This window comes from Salvelinus namaycush, chromosome 1 (genome assembly GCF_016432855.1).
Source record: "Salvelinus namaycush isolate Seneca chromosome 1, SaNama_1.0, whole genome shotgun sequence".
Lineage (NCBI taxonomy): Eukaryota > Metazoa > Chordata > Actinopteri > Salmoniformes > Salmonidae > Salvelinus > Salvelinus namaycush.
In genome coordinates this window covers 62,649,871-62,676,409 of record NC_052307.1, presented here as the reverse complement: position 1 = coordinate 62,676,409, position 26,539 = coordinate 62,649,871, and the positions used below count along the sequence as shown (strand labels likewise).

The following is a 26,539-nucleotide window of genomic DNA, read 5'->3' as shown; positions in this document are numbered from 1 at the left end:
AGATGCAGAACGAAATGGATTGCCCTACCTGAATTTGTCCAATAGAAACTTTAGTTTGTTGCTAAATGTTTCCCGTTTGGAAAAAAGAAAAGACAGACAAAACATTTTGTAACAGAATAGGTGGTCATTCTGCCAAACTGTTTCAATTGGACAAATTTCGGTACGTCCCTACCAACTTCGTTCGCTTCCGTTGTAAGAAATGATTTGGCTGAATGACTACACCCCTGGTTCATCCAAAAGCTTATGAAAAGGTACATAATGAAGACCATGGCTAAAGAACACAGACCAGTAACTTAAGCCTACTACAACAGTATATCAGCTGCAGACACATACTTTCACATGTAACTCAATCATAGAAATACAGAATCACTTTTGTCATTTTATTTTTGTGTCAATGGCAGTTGTGTGGATGAACATAGATTTTTTTTTTTAAGTAGTTGGACTGTATGGCATACACAAACATGCCCAGAAACCCTCATTCACTGACATTACATTGGGCTTGGATGTCCAACACTCTAATGAGGGAAGACAGAAAAGAGACAAAACCGCAAGGTAATACAAGGCAAAACAGCACACAATTGAATGTTTCAACTATGTAAAGGTGGAAAAATAATTTAAAAAGTTACTTATTTCCCTTAAAAATGCAGATTGCAAGATTCAAACCATATGATAAAATGGATAACATTCAATGCCACCGGAACACACAGTGAGACCAACAGACCAATCAGATTATTTACCCAGGCGTCATCACCATGCCAACCCCTGCAGAGATTTGCCAGCAGGCGAGGTCACGATACTACACAGAGGTGCCCTCTATGAGAGGGGCTGTCTTGTTGTCATCAGGCTTCATGGCAGGGAAGAACAGCACCTCCTGTGAAACAGAATTAACATCAGGTGGTTTCACACAGACACAGAGTCCTGCTGAAGCGCATTGAAGTTTGTAGTGCGTGTGTGTGTGTAAACAAGCATCAACACAATGTCCCCTACAGCATAATAATAAACATACATGCCTAAAGCCTTGTACACATTGGCAGTTTGAAGTGACTAAAAAGCAAAATTTTTTTGCATATACAATTCAAATCTATTATTTTTCCTGCAGTCTGAACAGCCAAAAAGCACATGGAATCGGATATTTCAAACCACCTTCGTAGGTGAATCTGATTCCTGGCCATGCAACTTGTGTCTGAACTGTCAAATGTGATTTATTTGCCCGCAACTGTTTTTGACTTATTTGGCATATCTTGTTTGCTAGCTGCTCTGTTGACAGTTTGACAGTTTGAGAAGAACATGTGGTAGCTAACTAGCTTGTTAATGGTTTACAAACAAATTAGTGAATGTGCTAAAAAGCTAAACAGCTACCTAGCTAGCGGACTGTTGTGGCTAGCCAAAAATAACTCCTTTTGAAAGGTGGATCAGCTTATCGTTTGAGGCTTTATAAGTGTTCTTACACTATGACTTTTAACATTTAAAGGAACAGGGAAACATCCATCACAGACATTGTTCTCGCCTTAGCTTGCTACATAACTTGAGTGATAGGAAGCAGGAGCACCACCAATCAGCCTAAACCACTGCGCACACACCAGTCGTTACTATGACAACTAGCATAGCCATGTCTGCAAATGACTGCCGTCTGAACACACACAAATCCGATTTGGTCACTTGTAAATTCCTGTTTGGACAGTCAGTATTTCAAAACGAGCTTAAAAACTATATTAATTTGAGCATTAAGGCCTACAGTGTGAACAAGGCTTTAGAGATTGCAAAGGATCTATATTGGCCTCTGCCTGTATGTACTTTGACTGTACCTTAATGTTGTTGGAGTCTGTGAGGAACATGGTAAGGCGGTCAAGGCCCATGCCCCAGCCAGCAGTTGGTGGCAGGCCATACTCTAGTGCCGTGCAGAAAGTCTCATCAATGGACATGCTCTCGTCATCACCCTCTGCCTTGGCCTAATAAAACACAAAAATACACACAGGAGCTAGATGAGAAACTAAAGCTAAGTAGCTTATCAAGATTTACAGGGTGGTGACTCAAACGGGAAAATATCACAAAGAAAATGAAGCACCAATGGTAACTAAGTTGACGTAAGGCAAGAATTTTCGGGAAATGCTTCAGTTCAGTGGCCCCTACTACTACATACAGTTGAAGTCGGAAGTTTACATACACCTTAGCCAAATACATTTAAACTCGGTTTTTCACAATTCCTGACATTTAATCCTACTAAAAATTCCCTGTCTTAGGTCAGCTAGGATCACCACTTTATTTTAAGATTGTGAAATGTCAGAATAATAGAGTGATTTATTTAAGCTTTTATTTATTTAAATCACATTCCCAGTGGGTCAGAAGTTCACATACACTCAATTAGTATTTGGTAGCATTGCCTTTAAAATTGTTTAACTTGGGTCAAACGTTTTGGGTAGCCTTCCACAAGCTTCCCACAATAAGTTATGTGAATTTTGGCCCATTCCTCCTGATAGAGCTGCTGTAACTGAGTCCGGTTTGTAGGCCTCCTTGCTCGCACACGCTTTTTCAGTTCTGCCCACAAATTTTCTATAGGATTGAGGTCAGGGCTTTGTGATGGCCACTCCAAAACCTTGTCTTTGTTGCCATTTTGCCACAACTTTGGAAGTATGCTTGGGGTCATTGTCCATTTGGAAGACCCATTTGCGACCAAGCATTAACTTCCTGACTGTTGTCTTGAGATGTTGCTTCAATATATCCACATAATTTCCCTTCCACATGATGCCATGTATTTTGTGAGGTGCACCAGTCCCTCCTGCAGCAAAGCACCCCCACAACATGATGCTGCCACCCCCATGCTTCACGGTTGGGATGGTGTTCTTCGGCTTGCAAGCCTCCCCCTTTTTCCTCCAAACAATGCCTTTTCCAGCAGGATGGAGCACCTTGCCATAAGGCAAAAGTGATAACTAAGTGGCTCGGGGAACAAAACATCGATATTTTGGGTCCATGGCCAGGAAACTCCCCAGACCTTAATCCCATTGAGAACTTGTGGTCAAACCTCAAGAGGCGGGTAGACAAACAAAAACCCACAAATTCTTACAAACTCCAAGCATTGATTATGCAAGAATGGGCTGCCATCAGTCAGGATGTGGCCCAGAAGTTAATTGACAGCATGACAGGGCGGATTGCAGAGGTCTTGAAAAAGAAGGGTCAACACAGCAAATATTGACTCTTTGCATTAACTTCATGTAATTGTCAATAAAAGCCTTTGACACTTATGAAATGCTTGTAATTATACTTCAGTATTCCATAGTAACATCTGACAAAAATATCTAAAGACACTGAAGCAGCAAACTTTGTGGAAATACATTTTTGTGTCATTCTCAAAACTTTTGACTGTAGATACTTGTGTACCTGTTTCCTCCAGCATCTTCACAAGGTCCTTTACTGTTGTTCTGGGATTGATTTGCACTTTTTGCACCAAAGTACGTTCATCTCTAGGAGACAGAACGCGACACCTTCCTGAGCAGTATGACGGCTGCGTGGTCCCATGGTGTTTATACTTGCGTACTATTGTTTGTACAGATGAACGTGGTACTGTTGGAATCGGCTAAACATTGAACATTGAGATATTAAATAAATGATTGAGAAGAAGCCTTGAATAGGAAGAGTGAAAGAGACTGGGTTGTGTGTCAGAAGTTAATGGTTCTCTGTGGGAAGACGGATAGCTGTGGAATGTGTTGGGTGGAAGGGAGTAGAGCAACGGTTGAGATAGGGGAGACAGACGGACATCTGTGGACTAGAGGAAGGAGGGGTTGAGGTCAAGAGGTGAGGTCAGTTCCCCTTAAGGGAGTAATCAGGGTTTAGTATCTGGTTAACTTCTTCCTGTTGAACCATAAGATGTAAGGATTGGAGAGAGAAGGAGGAGTGTCCTAAAGTGGGATGTATATAACTGTGATGGTGAGAAATGTTTTGCTGTCTGAATACAGCTGTGTCGACCCTTTGGGAAGAATTAAACTTGGTTAAGCTTCTCTAGTGTCCGTGAGTTATTTACTCTGAAAAATAAGAACCTAGCAGTACCTTCAGGCATTTGGAAATTGCTCCCAAGGATGAACCAGACTTGTGGAGGTCTACAATTGTTTTCCCGAGGTCTTGGCTGATTTCTTTTGATTTTCCCATGATGTCAAGCAAAGAGGCACTGAGTTTGAAGGTAGGCCTTGAAATACATCCACAGGTACACCTCCAATTGACTCAAATTATGTCAATTAGCCTATCAGAAGCTTCTAAAGCCACGACATCATTTTCTGGAATTTTCCAAGGTGTTTAAAGGCACAGTCAACTTAGTGTATGTAAACTTCTGACCCACTGGAATTGTGATACAGTGAATTATAAGTGAAATAATCTGTCTAAACAATTGTTGGAAAAATTACTTGTGTCATGCAAAAAGTAGATGTCCTAACCGACTTGCCAAAACTATAGTTTGTTAACAAGAAATTTGTGGAGTGGTTGAAAAACGAGTTTTAATGACTCCAACCTAAGTGTATGTAAACTTCCGACTTCAACTGTAGTTTCTAGCATTACTCAGCTGACTCGCCCAGGCACACTGACCTTAGCCTGTTGCTCAAAGAGCTCCCTCTGTCTGATAGGGTCGTTCAACTCAGTGTAGGCATTACAGATCTCCTTCTTCAATACAAACAGCTCAAAACGCTCCGTCAGGCCTTTCTCTGACCGGTGCCTGTATGGGGAGAGATCAAGGAGAGCATAGCTAGAGACATCAGCATTGACAAGCAGGGGGCACTGCAATACCTATGACTCAGTTTCAAATGGTAACCTGCAGTCCATTGGAATGTGAATAAGAGCACTGTTGCTTGTTTTTAAATGAGTGTAGTATGGATAGGAAGAGCTCACCATTTGGCCAGGGGGCTCATGATCTGTGGGTGGTCACAGATGAACGTGGGGCTGATACATGTGACTTCCAGGAATTCTCCCACCAACTGCAGGGATAAACATCAGTTTAGTCGTGATGTCAACAACACGGAAGGGGTATAGGAGGAGGGTTTCCTGATGTAGATTAGAAAAGGCACCTTGTCAAGGAGGCGGGCAGTGGTTCTAGGAGGAGGGCACTCCACTCCTTTTTTGGCACACAGTTCATCAAAGAATCTACGGGTCTCTGGGATTGGTGGAGAGGGACAGGTCAGTAAGACAACCTAGGAAATTCTATAATTATATAGAGGTATAGCTGTGGCACTGTATTGACCGCCATTCATTCTCTTACCGTCACTGTCGTAGGTGTCAGCAGCTGGGAACTTGACGCCCATCTCCTTCTCCAGGTCGTGTGTCATGCTGACCCTCCTGAAGGGAGGAGTGAAGTCGATCTCATAGGTCGGGCCCTCTGGACCTTCTGGATGATACTTCACTTTGTACTCTCCAGTGATGTGCTTGACCATCCCTGATGGAAAGAGAGCGAGCAGACCAGTTAGTAAGGGAACCTACCAGCTACACACCTACATGTCACTGTTAGTAACACTATATATATATATATATATATATATATATATATATATATATATATATATATATATATATATATATATATATATATATATATATATATATATATATATATATATATATTCACATTTCAGAATGATGAAGTAGAAACATCCCCTTCATTCACCCGAGAGAAGCTTCTCTGTGATATCCATCAAGTCATAGTAATCTGCATAGGCCATATAGAATTCGCAGGTGGTGAACTCTGGATTGTGGGTGAGGTCAATGCCTTCGTTTCTGAACTGCCGTCCAATCTCATACACTCTGTCAATCCCCCCAACCACAAGCATCTGGGGGAAAAAGACACAGAAATATGAGCATGGAGTTGAAAGTGTTTTTCCATGTGTTATTGGTCCTTCCCTCAGGGGACATGTTACCTTGTGGTAGAGCTCAGGAGCGATCCTCATGTAAAGGTTCATGTCTAGGTCATTATGGTAGGTCACAAAGGGTTTGGCCACGGCCCCACCAGGAATCAGGTTCATCATGGGCGTCTCAATCTGTAAGAAACATGTGTTGTGGTTTTAAAGTCTCAGTTACATATCTCCATCTATCACCAAAACCCTGTTTGTGAAAAAGAAGCCTTTAAAATTACTTTCCACATCAAAGAGAAGACAGCTTTACCCCTCTTGAACTCTTAACCTGAACTCCTCCACACTCCAATGTAATTTCCCTGACACAAGTGCCCCCTAGTGGCCATTTCCCTCACCTCCAGGAATCCCAGCCCGTCCAGGAAGCTGCGGAGGTAAGTGATGATCTTGGCACGTGTTACAAACTTCTGCCTCACATAGTCATTGAGAATCAGATCCAGGTATCGCTGGCGGAATCGTGTTTCCTGGAGGCAATTGGTTAGAGATAGTGTGAGGATCCCTAAAAAATGTAATTTCTTCTGCAGGTTACATGAATTAAAGGTGTCCTGTATCATCTCTCATTCATATGAAGGCCTGACATGTTTTCTGTATGTCCACTACAGGATTGTGAAGGTGCTCACCTTGTCCTTGAGACCAAAGTGCAGGTGGGGCAGCATGTGCAAGCAAGGTGAAAGCAGGGTCATCTCTATGGGAATGATGCTCAGTTCGCCCTTTTTGGTCTTCCCTGGATTACCACGAACACCAATGATGTCACCACGCCGCAGCTTGTTGTTGATGCGCACAAACTCCTCTTCAGACTTGTAGCTCCTGACAGGGAAGATGGACAGACGGGGTTGGAAAAGATACATGTGGGAGTTATGAGCTCACATGAGTAGTGGAGTTCTGGAAAGGACCATGTTCTGTACCTGTTGGTTGCCATAACTTGCAGCTTGACGCCTTCCCCTCGCAAGTCATAGAAGATTAACTTGGCCCCGGACTCTCTCTTGGCATGGACACGACCTGCCAACAACAGAGTTTCACATATGTCAAAAATACAGATTGACCATCAAATTACATTATTCCAAAACACAATAGTTGAAAACAGTTGTCAGTACCTGATACATTGAGAACAATGTCTGTTAGCTGGTCTCCAGGCTGTAGGCGGTTGTATTTCTCAATGAACTCTGTGAGCGACAGATCTACATTGTACTTGTGAGGGTATGGGTCCTCTGCTGTGCCCTTCAGAGCCTGGATGGCCTGAGTGCGGATCTTAAAGTATTGCTATTGGGATAAACAATATCAAGTGAGGTTACTGCAAATGTACAAGAGCTCAATTACTGCAGCCCTATTTTTGAGAAATACACTACCAGTCAAAAGTTTTCAAACACCGTAATCTTAGAGTGAGTCATGTTACAAAATGTCAAGTTTGCATGTACAGTACCCGTCAAAAGTTTGTACACACCTACTCATTCAAGGTGTTTTTTAAAATGTATTTTTACTATTTTCTACACTGTAGAATAATAGTGAAGACATCAACTATGAAATAACACATATGGAATCATGTAGTAAGCAAAAAAAAGTGTTGTTACACAAATCAAAATATATATTTTACATTTGATATTCTTCAAATAGCCACCATTTGCCTTGATGATAGCTTGGCACACTCCTGGCATTCTCTCAACCAGCTTCACCTGGAATGCTTTTCCAACTGTCTTGAAGGAGTTCCCATATATGCTGAGCACTTGTTGGCTGCTTTTCCTTTACTCTGCAGTCCAACTCATCCCAAACCATCTCAATTGGGTTGAGGTCAGGGGACTGTGAAGGCCAGGTCATCTGATGCAGCACTCCATCACTCTCCTTCTTGGTAAAATAGCCCGTACACAGCCGTGGAGGTGTGTTGGGTCATTGTCCAGTTTAAAAAAAAAAAGGGTTGTCCAACTAAGCCCAAACCTGATGGGAAGGCGTATCGCTGCAGAATGCGGTGGTAGTCATGCTGGTTAAGTGTGCCTTGAATTCTAAATAAATCACAGACAGCGTCACCAGCAAAGCACCCCTACACCATAACACCACCTCCTCCATGCTTTATGGTGGGAAATACACACACGGAGCTCATCCGTTCACCTACTCTGCGTCTCACAAAGACATGGTGATTGGAAAATCTCAAATTTGGACTCCAGACAAAAGGATAAAATTCCACCGATCGAATGTCTATTGCTCGTGTTTCTTGGCCCAAGCAAGTACCTTCTTCCTATTGGTGTCCTTTAGTAGTGGTTTCTTTGCAGCAATTCGACCATGAAGGCCTGATTCACAGTCTCCTCTGAACAGTTGATGTTGAGATGTGTCTGTTACTTGAACTCTGAAGCATTTATTTGGGAAGCAATTTCTAAGGCTGGTAACTCTAATGAACTTCCTCTGCAGCAGATTGCAGCCCAAATAAATGCTTCAGAGTTACCTTCAAAGTTACCTGGCGCAGAGGTAACTCTGGGACTTCCCTTCCTGTGGCGGTCCTCATGAGAGCCAGTTTCATCATAGCGCTTGATGGTTTTTGCAACTGCACTTGAAGAAACGTTCAAAGTTCTTGAAATGTTCCGTATTGACTGACCTTCATGTCTTAAAGTAATGATGGACTCTTTGCTTATTTGAGCTGTTCTTGCCATTATATGGACTTGGTATTTTATCAAATAGGGCTATCTTCTGTATACCCCCCCTACCTTGTCACAACACAACTGATTGGATCAAACGCATTAAGAAGGAAAGAAATTCCACAAATTAACAAGGCACACCTGTTAATTGAAATGCATTCCAGGTGACTACCTCATGAAGCTGGTTGAGAGAATGCCAAGAGTGTGCAAAGCTGTCATCAAGGCAAAGGGTGGCTATTTGAAGAATCTCAAATATATTTAGATTTGTGGTTACTATATGATTCCATGTGTTATTTCATAGTTTTGATGTCTTCACTATTATTCTACAATGTTGAAAATAGTAAAAATAAGGAAAAACCCTTGACTGAGTAGGTGTCCTAAAACTTTTGACCGGTAGTGTATATACATTTTTTATCTTCTACTAAGATCAGCAGTCAAATGTTCTCAAGCAAATCACAAGAGGGAGGGAAGGACGATCATAAACATCCATATAGCTCACGTTAGGGTCCAGGGTCTCCTCATCTGCATTCTGATCTGCCTGGTCATTGGTCTCCTTCTGCTCAACCTGCTCTTTGACTTTGGCTTCCTTCTCAGATGCCTTCTTCTCAGCTTTCATTCGCCTCTTCAGCTCACTGACAACAACAACACAGACACAGAGGGTAACATCAGGGTATCTAGTGGACTCAGCATCGGGATTGAGGGGACTACTTTATAAAGCCATACAAGTAATGCCTAAAAAGGGAATCATTCATGACAAAAGGTTGGTTGTTTTTCTCACTGAATGGAAAAGCCACCAACCTTTTGTCACCTCGATAGCGATTCCCCTGAATTAGAGCTGGGACTGACGCTGCGCTGGGGAGAGCGAACTTTACCCCCTGTGACCTGACCCCAAAGGCTTGGCACACCTGGTGCCTGGAAGTTCTGACCACCAGAGTCAGCATGGTGAGGCAGGATGACCTACTGTGCTACCCCAGTCAATGACCAGACCTGGAGAGACACACACACACAGAGCACAGCTGACTTATTTCTGTGAATTTGAAACATGGGACCAACACTTTACATGTTGCGTTTATAATAACTGATTGTTATTTAGCAACTGATTTTGCTTCTTTTCCATTTCGGCAGCCTCCTAGAATGACTCAATTCTCTTCTAATCCGTGATGTAAAAATGCTCAGATTCCACGTGTCATTTGAATATGGTTAGTTTAAAGTGGAACTGACAAGTGTTTTAGCAACATGACTTTTATTTGTATTTATTTTTACATTTTCTGACAATGTGAGCACTTAGATATGGTCATTTCCACGTCTTAATAAATTCATTGAATGTTTGGGAATGACGTTTGAGAACTATCGCAATATAGAGTGGGAAAGTGGCCATGCGTTTGGAAAATGAATAGATATTGCAGTAAATAAATTACAAAAAAAAAACATTTGTCTCACCCAGGACCGGAGTCTACGCAAACCGGTGCAGAATAGCCAATCAGAGCTACAGTAGGCCTTTATGCCATACAGGCCTCCTATCATTCACTTTGAACTGGACTGTGTTTACCAGCAGTAGCAACGGCACGATTTTAGATAATTAGAAAGCATTCGCCAAAAGCCACAAAATACACCTGAATGGATTTCTACAAATATTTAAATACCATTGGAGTCCTATTGATCAAACAACCATGAAAAAGGTAGGCTCCCTCCCCCCTAGTTGTGCACATCAACACCAAGATCAACAACTAATCGTTGGGTCCTTTTCAACCTCTCTTTCGTGTCGTCTGAGATTCCCAAAGATTGGAAAGCAGCTGCGGTTATCCCCCTCTTCAAAGGGGGGGACACTCTTAACCCAAACAGCTACAGACCCATATCTATCCTACCCTGCCTTTCTAAGGTCTTCGAAAGCCAAGTTAACAAACAGATTACCGACCATTTCGAATCCCACCATACCTTCTCCGCTATGCAATCTGGTTTCAGAGCTGGTCATGGGTGCACCTCAGCCACGCTCAAGGTCATAAACGATATCTTAACCGCCATCGATAGGAAACAATACTGTGCAGCCGTATTCATTGACCTGGCCAAGGCTTTTGACTCTGTCAATCACCACATCCTCATCGGCAGACTCGACAGCCTTGGTTTCTCTAATGATTGCCTCGCCTGGTTCACCAACTACTTCTCTGATCGAGTTCAGTGTGTCAAATCGGAGGGTCTGTTGTCCGGGCCTCTGGCAGTCTCTATGGGGGTGCCACAGGGTTCAATTCTTGGACCGACTCTCTTCTCTGTATACATCAATGATGTCGCTCTTGCTGCTGGTGAGTCTCTGATCCACCTCTACGCAGACAACACTATTCTGTATACTTCTGGCCCTTCTTTTGACACTGTGTTAACAACCCTCCAGGCGAGCTTCAATGCCATACAACTCTCCTTCCGTGGCCTCCAACTGCTCTTAAATACAAGTAAAACTAAATGCATGCTCTTCAACCGATCGCTGCCTGCACCTGCCCGCCTGTCCAACATCACTACTCTAGACGGCTTTGACTTAGAATATGTGGACAACTACAAATACCTAGGTGTCTGGTTAGACTGTAAACTCTCCTTCCAGACTCACATCAAACATCTCCAATCCAAAGTTAAATCTAGAATTGGCTTCCTATTCCGCAACAAAGCATCCTTCACTCATGCTGCCAAACATACCCTTGTAAAACTGACCATCCTACCAATCCTCGACTTCGGTGATGTCATTTACAAAATAGCCTCCAATACCCTACTCAATAAATTGGATGCAGTCTATCACAGTGCCATCCGTTTTGTCACCAAAGCCCCTTACACTACCCACCACTGCGACCTGTACACTCTCGTTGGCTGGCCCTCGCTTCATACTCGTCGCCAAACCCACTGGCTCCAGGTCATCTACAAGACCCTGCTAGGTAAAGTCCCCCCTTATCTCAGCTCGCTGGTCACCATAGCAGCACCTACCTGTAGCACGCGCTCCAGCAGGTATATCTCTCTGGTCACCCCCAAAACCAATTCTTCCTTTGGCCGCCTCTCATTCCAGTTCTCTGCTGCCAATGACTGGAACGAACTACAAAAATCTCTGAAATTGGAAACACTTATCTCCCTCACTAGCTTTAAGCACCAGCTGTCAGAGCAGCTCATAGATTACTGCACCTGTACATAGCCTATCTATAATTTAGCCCAAACAACTACCTCTTTACCTACTGTATTCATTTATTTATTTTTGCTCCTTTGCACCCCATTATTTCTATCTCTACTTTGCACTTTCTTCCACTGCAAACCAACCATTCCAGTGTTTTTTTTACTTGCTATATTGTATTTACTTCGCCACCATGGCCTTTTTATATTTTTATTTATTTTTATATATATTTTGTTTGCCTTCACCTCCCTTATCTCACCTCATTTGCTCACATTGTATATAGACTTATTTTTTCACTGTATTATTGACTGTATGTTTGTTCTACTCCATGTGTAACTATGTGTTGTTGTATGTATCGAACTGCTTTGCTTTATCTTGGCCAGGTCGCAATTGTAAATGAGAACGTGTTCTCAATTTGCCTACCTGGTTAAATAAAGGTGAAAAAAATAAAAAAATAAAATAAAATAAAAAAATAATGCTAGCCAGAGCGAGATGAGCTAAACTCTAACGAGGGAACATTAGATAAACTCTATTAAACTTTTTCAGCTAGTTAGCCATCAAAAATTGCACTGATAAACAATGGGGAATGGTAGCCTGCTCGTCCTTCTGAAGCTTGCCTGGCAATGCGTGCTTGTCCCCAACCCACGTTTTGACAACTGAATGGGAACTTTGCTGCACGCACATTTGATCAATGCCAAATACATTTGATTGACAACTAATGGTGCGTTGGTAAATTACCTTCAGCGTGTCAGTGCGCTCTGGGTCGTTCGTAAATTCAGCGCATTGTCAGACACTACACTGGACGCTGTGGCTATGGGGAGTGGGGTTGATCCGAGCGTTCCTCACAATTGCAGTCAAGCCACAAGCTATCTGGCCACCTCACTCTAACCATTTTACCTGCCCTAGCAGAGCTGGTTAGGCTGTTTACATGTTATCTAGAGCGTTCGTGACTAACTGTGCTAGTGGCAACAATTCATCAGTTATTCTGCACTCTGGCACATTCAGACGAGAGTGCTCGGAAATTGAAGTAGGTATCCAGAGATATGCTAACTGGATAATAGTCGTTCAAATTCAGAATAGTTAACTAGATAGCAAAGCGATTCACATTTATTGCTAGTTAACCAAATGACACCTGTATCTCTAGCTGTAGCCACTGAAAAAAATAAGAGGGGAAAAAGGTCAGTCACTCACTCACTTATCCAATGACATCCTCCTTAGCTAGCTAGCTAACGTTAGGCGCCATGCTTTAACTTGCTAAATAAATAGCTACATAAATAGAAATGCTAGCTTATTAGCCACGTTATGAATGACCTGTGATCATTGCCCTTGCTAGGTTTATTGTATTGCAATCCCCAGGATTAGTTACATTTCTTCCTATCTGCTGAGTAGTTAAAGCGCTGTCAGTTCAACTTTAAACAGCGCATACAACCCAATTATTTCCCCCCATTCTATTGATGTTAATGTGATATCAATATGAGTGATTAACAAAATAGTGTTGCGTTAACCTTTCCAAATTGGCAACCCACTTTAAACAAAATGCAACAATCCAAAATGTAGCTGGCTATTTTTTACAAGTTATCCTCTAACCAGTGATATGCACATTATTCCCAGATTCCATGCACTTTTTCAGTAGGGTTCCTTTGAACAGGATTTGCAACCTGACCCCCCACTTTGTTCTATTGACTAAAATGTGATATCGATATGAGTGATTGACAAATAAGTGTTGCATTTCCCTTTGCTTTGGCGACCTCCAAATCAAAACATGACCCGTTTCAGGAAGCTAGGCGAATGTCGCACGTCACTAATACACAGGAGAATTCAATGTAAAACATTTTTGGGGATAAAAATAGAATGTGAACTTTCATGTGCCTTAATAACAAACTGTATGCCATCTGTAAATATGAATCAAATTGTTAAATTACGATCCTAGTTGGTTTAGCTACAGAAAAAGACAGGAACCTTCCCGCTGGTCATGATTGGCTGAAGTAATGGATGGGATGGACATGCCGAGAGATGAGTTTGGATTGGTCTGCAATGTAGCATTCTTCTGTTTATAACATTACATTTACATTTTAGTCATTTAGCAGACGCTCTTATCCAGAGCGACTTACAGTAGAGTGCATACATTTTATTACATTTTACATACTGAGACAAGGATATCCCTACCGGCCAAACCCTCCCTAACCCGGACGACGCTATGCCAATTGTGCGTCGCCCCACGGACCTCCCGGTTGCGGCCGGCTGCGACAGAGCCTGGGCGCGAACCCAGAGACTCTGGTGGCGCAGCTAGCACTGCGATGCAGTGCCCTAGACCACTGCGCCACCCGGGAGGCTTAACATGAGCTACTCAGTACGTCAATCCGTTTGTACTGTATGGGTTGGGATTATGGTTCACTGTTTAGCTAGCTAGCTACCTAAACAAGAGACTCCGCTTTGCCAGATGATTACACGACCCATCAAGTTAGCCAGATGTGTATGGGGATGATTACAACCATCTATTGTATTTCATGAACATGTGTACATGTCTAGACAATAGTGACACATCCACTTAGGTAGATGTGGCTGGGGGGTGGTTATAGCATTTTGTTCCACATGACCCATCAATTTAAAACAAGTGTGTCTGGGTAAGCATCATCTAATAATTATTAAATATTTTTTACGTGGACACTTAATATTGCTACTATGCAAATAACAATTTCACTGTGCTGTTTACATCTTCTGTATCCTGTGCCAAATAGATGTTGATATGTAGTGTGTGTTTACCAAAGACGGTAATGTGAAGAACAATATGACCTGCACCAATGTCAGATTAGGATATATGCCTTGGTAAAGTGTATTTTTACTGCTACTTTCACCACGTTTAGTCTTGAAATCTTTGGTTGTTTACTACACTACTCTTACTTTGTTTAGCACATGGCCTCACATGTGAATCCTTAAAGAGATGGGTGGGGACAGGCTTAAGAAGGGTGTGAACTTTGCTGAATGGGTGTTGACAAAGAGCTCTCCAGTAGGTGTACCAAAACATTCCATGTCCATTTTCTCAAAAAGTGGTGATACAAGTCTATTAACTTTCAAAGCAGAATTACTTCCATTGTTCAACTGCAGTGTACGATACACCATTTTGTAGCTGATTACTATTTTCAATTTATGTTTTAGGAATAACAATGGAATTTAACATTAATTTCCAATAGAATTCTAATTAAAATCAGGTAAAAACTGCTGAATGAGTTTGATGAATTTTGATGATATACCTGACATCGTGAAAATGGGTTTGTCCTGCCTAGTCACGTTTGTGTCCAAAAAAATCAAGCATTTTCTTTTACTTTTGATAATTAAGTATATTTCAAACCAAATGCTTTTACTCAGGTAATATTTTACTCTGACCTTCACTTGAGTCATTTTCTATTAAAGTAACTTTACTTTTACTGAAGTATGATAATGGGGTACTTTGTCCACTGAGTATGCAGAACATTTTCACTTTCATTCAGAGCTGATCAGACCACTTAGCCCAGAAGTAACTTAGCTAGCTAAATTCACTATATCTTTCAAGCCATCACATTACGGAAGTGAAATAGGATATTTAGCTGGGATGCATAAAGCTGACTACTTCAATGTTTCCCCAAATATATAGCATATCTGTATGACCTGAAAGGTTGGTGAAGTTGGCAAGCACCTCATTATGGTAAAGCCAAAAAGGCAAACACTTATTCAGCTAAAACGTGGTTTTGTCAATAAACCTAGATGAAAACAAGGAACTTCAGGTCAGCAAATTACCTGGGTAATTTCTACGGTGCAATATGGATTTTGTAGTCATCACCATTCACAGAATAGGATGAAGAGCATGCATGTGCGATACGTCGTTTAAACAGTAACGCTTCGAACACACCGACTGTGTCATTGCGTTTCGATACACCAGATGTACATTCATTTCCAATGGAACGCTGCATTTGCCTTGCAGCATTGCGTTGCAGAGGCAGTTGCAGTGCGTTCTGTGTGGTGCATACGTTCGATAAATCGAACGTATGCATCAAATTGTATGAGTGGACTTGACAGAAAGTAGCAAAATATGAATGTAGATTTTTTTTTTGCACATATTCAGTAAAAATTTGGGATTACATAAAAACAGTTTGATTGCATAATTTCTTTACATTTTTTATTTATTTATTTGCCAAGTATATTATTTATTCGATGACATCCTCAAATTAATTGTGAGAGCCTATAATATAATTTCCCTCCAAAATGCAGTTTTGGAGCGAAATGCAATAATAAATAGTCAAGATAGGCAGAGTAGGCTCTTTCAACAATGAGACCAACGTTGAGGAAGGTGGTATGACTTTCTTTCACACACACCTCATTGGCTAGGTTAGCAAGCTAGCTAACGCTAACTAGCCACATCTAGCACAAGCTCACTACTAAACTGACCTGGCAATCCTACTATCGTGGACACTTGTCTCCAAGCAGCATTTTTTGTGTTTATGTCCCTGTAGCTGTCAGCAGTTGTGTCAAAAAGACACGGTTTTGAGGATACTGCGAAAATGATTCTCTCCTCCATGTGTCCAACCGCATGCGACCATTTGCAAAAGGTACCTGCATCAGTATAGTTGCCTAGCTGCGCAAAATGTTATGCAGCAGTGATGCAATGACGCAGTCGGTGTGTTCGAAGCGTAAAGACCATTGGAATGTGTGTGCACATCTTTATCCGATCTGATGCAACTGTGTTCAACAATATCCTACAAATTTTATCGAATAATAACACGGAAGTGAAACACACACCATCAACGTGTTGCACACATCCTCATAGATTATTTCAAATAGAAGAGTGAATCGACATTGGCTTACTTTTTGCTGAGTTCATTTGCGTCAGCCATCTTCCTCTTGCTGCACGCGAGATCAAGGCCGACACACACACACACACACACACACACACACACACACACACACACACACACACACACACACACACACACACACAACTGTACGCAATGACGTCTCAACGCGTTCGAGGGCATCAGTCTGACGCAAGACGCTGCGTAAAAGTAGGTTCCACACTCAGACCACCAGGGGATCATATGAGTTTATTTTGTTATTTCAAGTAACTCCATGGGTGGAGTTCATTTTTATCTTCGTTGAAGAACACAGATCCTTTACTAATTATAAATGTCTAATGCGAATATTAAAATACATGTCAATATGTGATCATATTCATCTGGTTTCTGAGCATCCTTTCTTCCCTCGCTCTCCTCCCTTCATAATTTTAGAACATGTTTTGGATGGACAACTAGGGTATGACCACAATGCATTTAATTGATGATTAGTTATGTTACTCTTCAAACGTAATTAGATTGATCTGCTTGTGATTTTGACATTTCAAATCTTTCACGCTATGGGAAATTCATGTCTGTCTCCTGAACAACAAAAGTTGATCAATGCAAAAATTGAACCAAAACCAAACATCAGAGTGGGTAAATAAATTAGACAAAGGAAAACGTATCATCTATCTTTATTAATATAGATACCAGCAGGTTTACATAAGTATAACTACTAGGGATGCACAATATATCGGTAAGCATATCGGAATCGGACAATATTAGCTAAAAGCAGTCATTTGCAGTCATTTGGAAGAGTAAGAAAAGTTCAGCGAGGCAACTCATAGGCGAAATCCATTAACGTCAAGATAATGGATTCATTGCCCTTGACAATCAACTATTCTCTGTCGTGGATGATGTTGGCTTTTGCCGACTGTTCGAGCACTGGTACACACTACCAAGTAGGTGCTATTTTTCAGATGTTGCTCAACCGGAGTTACACATTATTGTTGAAACTCACATCCATGAGCTACTTGCTATGGGCGTCACTGCTATTAGCTTCACGACTGACATTTGGACCAGCAATGATGTCAGCCCCATGCGCATTATGAGTCTGACAGCACAGTGGGTCAACAAGGATTTCCTACTGAGGAAAGCCGTATTGCATGCTCAAGAATGTGCTGGTTCTCATACCACTGCTGCCATTTCAATGGCATTTGAGAACATGTGTGAAACTTGGAAACATGAACACTCCTAGCTCCATTCGAACAACTGACTCAAGAAATAAGGTCAACTGCGTCTGCAGCAGACGTGATACCCTGTCATGGCATTGAAACGCCTGCTCAACAAAAATGCCAACACAGACCGTCGGGTTAAAGTACTCTACTAGAGGCTGTGAACAAGCAATTTGGTGGCACTTTCTCTGAGCCGCTACTGTGTCGCCGCCATGCTCGATGCTAGGTACAAAGACCGCTACTTCGATGCAGACAAGAAACAGGGTTTACGTGAAATGTTACAGACACAGCTGGACAAGATGGAAATGGATACAGTGACAGTGCGCACCGAGGAAGAGAAGCCACGGACAGACAGAGCTGAAACTTCACTGCTTGACATTTATGATGAAATCCTGGTTGAGACTGAACAAATGAACAACGAAACAACACAGCAAGTAAGTGAAAGAAATACATTTTGATTATGTTTTACTGGTAATGGGGACATACGTAAATGCCAACAAAATAACGTTTTGGTCAGTGTGTGCGTTTCAACTATTTAACTGTACTAGAATGCCTAAAAGGCCGCTAAAATTTAACATTTCGGTTATGGGTATAGTTTTTTGGCAAGGAAAATATCGAATATCGTATCAGCCAAAAATGTCATAACTACAAGAATATACAAATGCCCCAACAAAAGCAAAAATAAATGTTATATAGATTCATTTTTTAAAGGTAATATTTAACAGTTGTTCACATGGTAGCTAAAAACACATAGGCGATATGCACTCCCCATGCTATCAACAGGTTCAATACTGATCACCAGAAAAAAAATGCCAAGTTTGTTTGAATTAGGTGAAATGTGTTTGTCTTGGTTGACAAAAGCACAATCATAAAAATAAAATTAAAAACCCAGTGGCACACAGTATCAATACTATTCAAAAAAGCTACATAAATAACTCATAGAATTACAATGTTTCGTTATAGTTTCCCCTTTGCAATGAACAATCAAGAGAGGCTAAATAGATAAAATATATATTAAAAAAGTAACAGGTACACACTACCGTTCAAAAGTTTGGGGTCACTTAGAAATTCTTGTTTTTGAAAGAAAAGCCATTTTCTTGTCCATTAAAAAAACATCAAATTGATCAGAAATACAGTGTAAACATTGTTAATGTTGTAAATGACTATTGTAGCTGGAAATGGCTGATTTTTAATGGGAATATCTACATAGGCGTACAGAGGTTCATTATCAGCAACCATCACTCCTGTGTTCCAATGGCATGTTGTTAGCTAATCCAAGTTTATCATTTTAAAAGGCTAATTGATCATTAGAAAACCCTTTTGCAATTATGTTAGCACAGCTGAAAACCGTTGTTCTGATTAAAGAAGCAATAAAACTGGCCATCTTTGGACTAGTTGAGTATCTGGAGCATCAGCATTTGTGGGTTTGATTACAGGCTCAAAATGTACAGAAACAAAGAACTTACTCCTGAAACTCGTCAGTCTATTCTTGTTGAGAAATGAAGGCTATTCCATGCGAGAAATTGCCAAGAAACTGAAGATCTCATACAACGCTGTGTACTACTCCCTTCACAGAACAGCACAAACTGTCTCTAACCTGAATAGAAAGAGGAGTGAGAGGCCCCAGTGCACAACTGAGCAAGAGGACAAGTACATTAGAGTGTCTAGTTTGAGAAACAGACACCTCACAAGTCCTCAACTGGCAGCTTCATTAAATAGTACCCGCAAAACACCAGTCTCAATGTCAACAGTGAAGAGGCGACCCCAGGATGCTGGCCTTCTAAGCAGAGTTGCAAAGAAAAAGCCATATCTCAGACTGGCTAATAAAAAGAAAAGATTAAGATGGGCAAAAGAATAGACACTGGACAGAGGAAATCTGCCTAGAAGGCCAGCATCCCGGAGTCGCCTCTTCACTGTTGACATTGAGACTGGTGTTCTGCGGGAACTATTTAATGAAACTGCCAGTTAAGGACTTGTTAGGCGTCTGACCAAGGCCCTTATCTCCCGATTGCTCAGTTTGGCTGGGCAGCCAGCTCTAGGAAGAGTCTCAGTGGTTCCAAACTTCTTCCATTTATGAATGATGGAGTCCACTGTGTTTTTGGGGGCCTTCAATGCTGCAGAAATCTTTTGGTATACTTACAAATCTGTGCCTCGACACAATCCTGTCTCAGAGCTCTACGGACAATTCCTTTGACCTCATGGCTTGGTTTTTGCTCTGACATGCACTGTCAACTGTGGGACCTTATTCAGTCAGGTCCATAAGTATTTGGACAGTGACACAGTCTCCTGCTTGTTCTTGGGGCTATTTGCCTTCAGTTTTGCCTTCAGCAAGTGAAATGCATGCTCAATTGGATTCATGTCAGGTGATTGACTTTGCCAATGCAGAACATTCCAATTCTTTACCTTAAAAAAATAATTGGGTTGCTTCCACAGTATGCTTTGGGTCATTGTCCATCTGCACTGTGAAGCACCGTCCAATGAGTTTTGAAGCATTTGGCTGAATCTGAGCAGATAATATAGCCCTAAACACTTCAGAATTAATCCTGCTGCTTTTTTCAGCAGTCACATCATCAATAAATACAAGGGAACCAGTTCCATTGGCAGCCATACATGCCCACGCCATAACACTACCTCCACCATGCTTCACAGATCAGGTGGTATGCTTCGAATCATGAGCAGTTTCTTCCCTTCTCATCATTCTGGTACAAGTTATCTTTGTCTCATCTTCACATAGGATGTTGTTCCAGAACTGTACAGGCTTTTTAGCAAACTAATCTGGTCTTCCAGGTTTTGAGGCTTTTTAGGCAAATCAGATGGTTTACATCTTTTTGAGGCTTTTTTAGGCAAACCAATGGTTTACATCTCTGTATTTACTATGGTGAAGTCTTCTCTTGATTGTTGACTTTGACACAGATACGCCTACCTCCTAGAGGGTGTTCTTGATCTGGCCAACTGTTGAAGTGTTTTTTCTTCACTAGGGAAATAATTATTGTCATCCACCACAGTTGTTTTCAGTGGTCTTCCAGGCCTTTTAGTGTTCCTGAGCTCACCAGTGGGTTCTTTCTTTTTAAGAATGTACCAAATAGTTGATTTGGTCACACATAATGTTTTTGCTATTGCTCTGATGTTTTTGTTTAGATTTTCAGCCTAATGATGGCTTGCTTCCCTGGCAGTGACAGCTCTTTGGACTTCATATTGAGGGTTAACAGCAACAGATTCCAAATGCAAACATCACACTTGAAATCAACTCTAGACCTTTTATCTGCTTATTTGTAAATTAACTAATGAGGGAATAACACACACCTGGCCATGGAACAGCTGAGCAGCCAATTGTCCAATTACTTTTAGTCCCTTAAAAGGGGGGGAGGAACATATAAAAAGTGCTGTAATTCCTATTTGGATGTAAATACCCTCAAATGAACGTCTACACTTTCAGCTCATTATTTAATTTCAACTCCAATATGCTGTGGTAGACAGCTAAAATAATAATAACTTGGTCAATGTCCAAGAAACATCTCAAGGATGATCAATGGAAACAGGATGCACCTGAGCTCAATTTTGAGTCTCATAGAAAAAGGGTCTGAATACTTATGTAAATAAGGTATGTTTTTTATTTTTAATACATTTGCTACAATTTCTAAAAATCTGTTTTCACTTTGTCATTATGAGGTATTGTGTGTAGATTGACGAGGAAAAATCTATTTTAGAATAAGGCTGTAATTTAACAAAAAAGTGAAGGGGTCTGAATACACTGTATACCAGTGTGCACGGTTGTCTGTTTGATGTAATTAAATAGTATATTATTATTTGTATCGTTCTATGGCAAATGTACATAATGTGTTTTGTAGTGATGTCTCCATGGCAGATGTTTGCATTGGCTTGTGTCTGGCATGTATGAACTAGACTTATTTATAGATCTGAGAGGAGAATACTGCCATGTTGTAGAAAGGCATCATACATGTATTATTTAATCAATCGGCTAATGTTGCCATGGTGCTACATGCATGAGTGAGAAAGATCAGTGAGAAAAAGTTGTGATGGACTACTTTCTGCACACGGTCAGTGTGAACCGGAGTGAATATCAGTACTGCCACATGCAATTGTGTTCCCTGCACTCAGCCCCTCCCAAGCTTCATTATGGCACCCCTCAAGTCTCTTTTGTAACTAATGTTCCTATACTTCTGAGTATAACAATGTTCAAAGTTTCACCCAGAATCAAACAGTGGCTAGCTATGACAATCTGTTTGTACTGTATGGGTTGGGATTATGGTTTATTGTTTAGCTAGCTAGATGGTGAAACATGAGTCATCACTCCAGAGAATGCGTTTCCACTTGCTCTAGAGTCCAATGGCTATCTTAGGTTTGTGTGCGGCTGCTCGGCCATGGAAACCCGTTTCATGAAGTTCTCGACGAATAGTTATTGTGCTGACATTGCTTCCAGAGGCAGTTTGAAACTCAGTAGTGAGTGTTCCATCCGAGGACAGACAACTTTTACGCGCTACTCGCTTCAGCACTCAGTGGTCCCATTCTGTGAGCTTGTGTGGCCTACCACTTGGCAGCTGAGATGTTTCCACTAAACAATAACAGCACTTACAGTTGATTGGGGCAGCTCTAGCAGGGCAGAGATTTGACAAACTGACTTGTATGGTAGAAAATTACGAGATTATGTTTTAATACTGTTTATGCATCGAATACGGTTTCTCAGTACTCCCTCATTGGTGTCTACTGAGTTGGCCTCTGGGGTTTGAGCTAGCAACTGATTTAAGATTGTCTTGTCCTCCCTCAGAGCCTGGTATTTTGGTGTTTGTGTACTCTGAGGTTCCAGGGAGGAGATGGCTCTGGTATAGACAGCTGATAAGAATAACCTTGTCTTAGGGGCCAAACTTTGGTTTCTATACAATTAGAACAGTATTCACATGAAATTATATCTGGCTGGGGGTTACTCCTTTCTCAAATACAAAACCTCACCCTTTGACCCATTCCACACATGTTGTTTGTCATGTAGACTAAGAGGTTACCCATACAAATCAGCTGGGCTTGACAATCTGGACCCTCTATTTCTGAAACTGTCCGCCGCCATTGTCGCACCCCCTATTACCAGCCTGTTCAACCTCTCCTTCGTATCATCTGAGATCCCCAAGGATTGGAAAGCTGCCGCGGTCATCCCCCTCTTCAAAGGGGGAGACACCCTGGACCCAAACTGTTACAGACCTATATCCATCCTGCCCTGCCTATCTAAGGTCTTCGAAAGCCAAGTCAACAAACAGATCACTGACCATCTCGAATCCCACCGTACCTTCTCCGCTGTGCAATCCGGTTTCCGAGCTGGTCACGGGTGCACCTCAGCCACGCTCAAGGTACTAAACGATATCATAACCGCCATCGATAAAAGACAGTACTGTGCAGCCGTCTTCATCGACCTGGCCAAGGCTTTCGACTCTGTCAATCACCATATTATTATCGGCAGACTCAGTAGCCTCGGTTTTTCTAATGACTGCCTTGCCTGGTTCACCAACTACTTCGCAGACAGAGTTCAGTGTGTCAAATCGGAGGGCATGTTGTCCGGTCCTCTGGCAGTCTCTATGGGGGTACCACAGGGTTCAATTCTCGGGCCGACTCTTTTCTCTGTATATATCAATGATGTTGCTCTTGCTGCGGGCGATTCCCTGATCCACCTCTACGCAGACGACACCATTCTGTATACTTCTGGCCCTTCCTTGGACACTGTGCTATCTAACCTCCAAACGAGCTTCAATGCCATACAACACTCCTTCCGTGGCCTCCAACTGCTCTTAAACGCTAGTAAAACCAAATGCATGCTTTTCAACCGGTCGCTGCCTGCACCCGCACGCCCGACTAGCATCACCACCCTGGATGGTTCCGACCTAGAATATGTGGACATCTATAAGTACCTAGGTGTCTGGCTAGACTGCAAACTCTCCTTCCAGACTTATATCAAACATCTCCAATCCAAAATCAAATCGAGTCGGCTTTCTATTTCGCAACAAAGCCTCCTTCACTCACGCCGCCAAACTTACCCTAGTAAAACTGACTATCCTACCGATCCTCGACTTCGGCGATGTCATCTACAAAATAGCTTCCAATACTCTACTCAGCAAACTGGATGCAGTTTATCACAGTGCTATCCGTTTTGTTACTAAAGCACCTTATACCACCCACCACTGCGACCTGTATGCTCTAGTCGGCTGGCCCTCGCTGCATGTTCGTCGTCAGACCCACTGGCTCCAGGTCATCTACAAGGCTATGCTAGGTAAAGCGCCGCCTTATCTCAGTTCACTGGTCACGATGGCAACACCCACCCGTAGCACGCGCTCCAGCAGGTGTATCTCACTGATCATCCCTAAAGCCAAAACCTCATTTGGCCGCCTTTCTTTCCAGTTCTCTGCTGCCTGCGACTGGAACGAATTGCAAAAATCTCTGAAGTTGGAGACTTTTATCTCCCTCAACAACTTTAAACATCTGCTATCTGAGCAGCTAACCGATCGCTGCAGCTGTACATAGTCCATCGGTATATAGCCCACCCAATTTACCTACCTCATCCCCATACTGTTTTTATTTATTTACTTTTCTGCTCTTTTGCACACCAGTATCTCTATTTGCACATGATCATCTGATGATTTATCACCCCAGTGTTAATCTGCTAAATTGTAATTATTCGCTCCTATGGCCTATTTATTGCCTACCTCCTCATGCCTTTTGCACACATTGTATATAGATTCTCTTTTTTTCTTCTTTTTTCCCCCTACTATGTTATTGACTTGTTTATTGTTTACTCCATGTGTAACTCTGTGTTGTTGTCTGTTCACACTGCTATGCTTTATCTTGGCCAGGTCGCAGTTGCAAATGAGAACTTGTTCTCAACTAGCCTACCTGGTTAAATAAAGGTGAAAAAAAATTAATAATAAAGATTGTATCTTTGCCATCTTAACACAACTCTGTTTCGGGGTTCTCAGCGATCACCAGATGATTGTTTGTCATTACTTCAGAGTCTCTCTCACTTGGTTAGAATTTCCACGACACCTGTTGGAAAGGTGGCATCCTATGACAGTGCCACGTTGAAAGTCCCCGAGCTCTTCAATACGGGCCACTCTACTGCCAATGTTTGTCTACGGAGATTGCATGGCTGTGTGCTCGATTTTATACACCTGTCAGCAACGGGTGTAGCTGAAATAGCTGAATTAACTGATTTGAAGGGGTGTCCATATACCTTTGTCCAATGCATGTATTTCATGAACATGTGTACATGTCTAGACAATTGTGACCCATCCACTTAGCTATATGTGGCTGGGGGGTGGTTATAGCATTTCTTTCACATGAACCATCAATTTAGACAAGTGTGTCTGGGTAAGCATCATCTAATAATAAAATATTTATACAATATTTTAATCTGGACACGTTCTATTTTTGATATTGCAAAAGCAGACATGCAAGTAACCATTTCACTGTAGCTTTTACACCTTCTGTATCCTGTGCATGTGACAAACTTTGATTTGATATATAGTGTGTGTTGACCAGAGATGGTAATGTGAAGAACAACATGACCTGCACCAAAGTCAGATTAGGATATAGGCCAAGGACTAGATAAAGTGTACTAATACTTTTTGCTACTACTTTCACTACTTTAAGTCTTGAAAACTTTGTTTGTTTAGCACATGGCCTCACATGTGAATCCTTAAAGAGATGGGTGGGGCTAAGGCTTAAGAGGGTGTGAACGCTGCTGAATGGGTATAGAGAAAGAGCTCTCCAGTAGGTGTACCAAAACATTCAAGGGCCATTTTCTCAGAAGTGGGGTTACAAGGTAACCAGTGTAGTGTTTGATATAGATATACCATTTTGTAGTCTGTGATTTTATCCAATGTAAAAAAAAAAAACACGCTTTCTGGTGTGTCCTGTCTACTTAGTGTTTGAGGGTTTTTTTTAACAAGAAAAATCATGCGCTCTGATTTGCCTAATATAAGTAATAAAAAATTAATAGTATTTTTTACTTCTGAGAATTAAGTATACATAAAACCAAATACTTAGACTTTTACTCAAGGAATACATTTTACTCTGACTTTCACTTGAGTCATTTTCTATTCGGGTAACTTTACTTTTACTCAAGTATGACAATTGGGTACTTGTTCCACTGAGTAGGAAGAACATTTTCACTTTCATTCTGAGCTGATCAGTCAGACCACGTAGCCTAGAAGTAGCTAGCTAAATACACTAGCTAGCAAGCCATCCCATTACAGAAGTGAGATTATAGAATAATGCAAAATACTGATGAGTTCAATGTTTCTCCACATAAATAGCACATCAGTATGACCTGAAAGGTTGGTGAATTTGGCAAGCAACTCATTATGATAAAGCTAAAAAGGCAAACACTTCGTTAGCTAAAACGTGGTTTTGTTAATCAACCTACATGAAAACAAAACTTCAAATCAGCAAATAACCTTGGGTAATTTGTACAATGCAATATCGGTTTTGTAGTTATATCCACTCACAGAATAGGATGAAGAGCATGCATACGTGTACATTAAAGGACTGCAAGCAGCACGTGCGATAAGCCGCTTGAACCTAGTGGACCATAAGAATCTGTATGTACATTCGCTATGGTACACTTATTTTTCCATCGCGCTTTATCCGATCTGATGCAACTGTGTGCAACAATATCCTACTGCTCATATCGAATAATAACACGGAAGTGATCCACACACCATCAAAGTGTTGCACACGTCATAAATGCTGTCCAATAAACGAGTGAATCGACAATGGCTTACTTTTTGCTGAGTTTCTCTGCATCCACCTCGGTAACGTCTGCCATCTTATTTTTCTCTTTCGCTAGGCTTTGTCGGGCGTT

The 26,539-nt window shown here is 41.6% G+C and overlaps 1 protein-coding gene across 4 annotated transcripts; it reads right to left on the bottom strand.

The window, feature by feature from the left end:
* Positions 1–353: 353 nt before the first annotated feature.
* LOC120046862 (lysine--tRNA ligase-like) lies at positions 354–26,539 on the bottom strand. Of its 4 annotated transcripts, none has more exons than XM_038992438.1 (15): positions 26,460–26,539; positions 9,299–9,487; positions 9,000–9,132; positions 6,974–7,139; positions 6,785–6,878; positions 6,500–6,686; positions 6,218–6,343; positions 5,889–6,008; positions 5,639–5,801; positions 5,237–5,410; positions 5,046–5,131; positions 4,870–4,955; positions 4,570–4,696; positions 1,806–1,949; positions 354–871 (listed from the first exon to the last, which is right to left on the bottom strand). In XM_038992438.1, the coding sequence occupies exons 2-15, from the start codon at positions 9,439–9,441 to the stop codon at positions 797–799; spliced, it is 1,824 nt and encodes a 607-aa protein (XP_038848366.1). In that variant the 5' UTR covers positions 9,442–9,487; positions 26,460–26,539; the 3' UTR covers positions 354–796. The 4 variants fall into 4 exon arrangements, with proteins under 4 accessions (XP_038848366.1, XP_038848373.1, XP_038848379.1 ...); XM_038992445.1 differs by lacking the exon at positions 26,460–26,539 and adding an exon at positions 16,479–16,540; XM_038992451.1 differs by lacking the exon at positions 9,299–9,487 and having other exon boundaries at positions 26,460–26,526.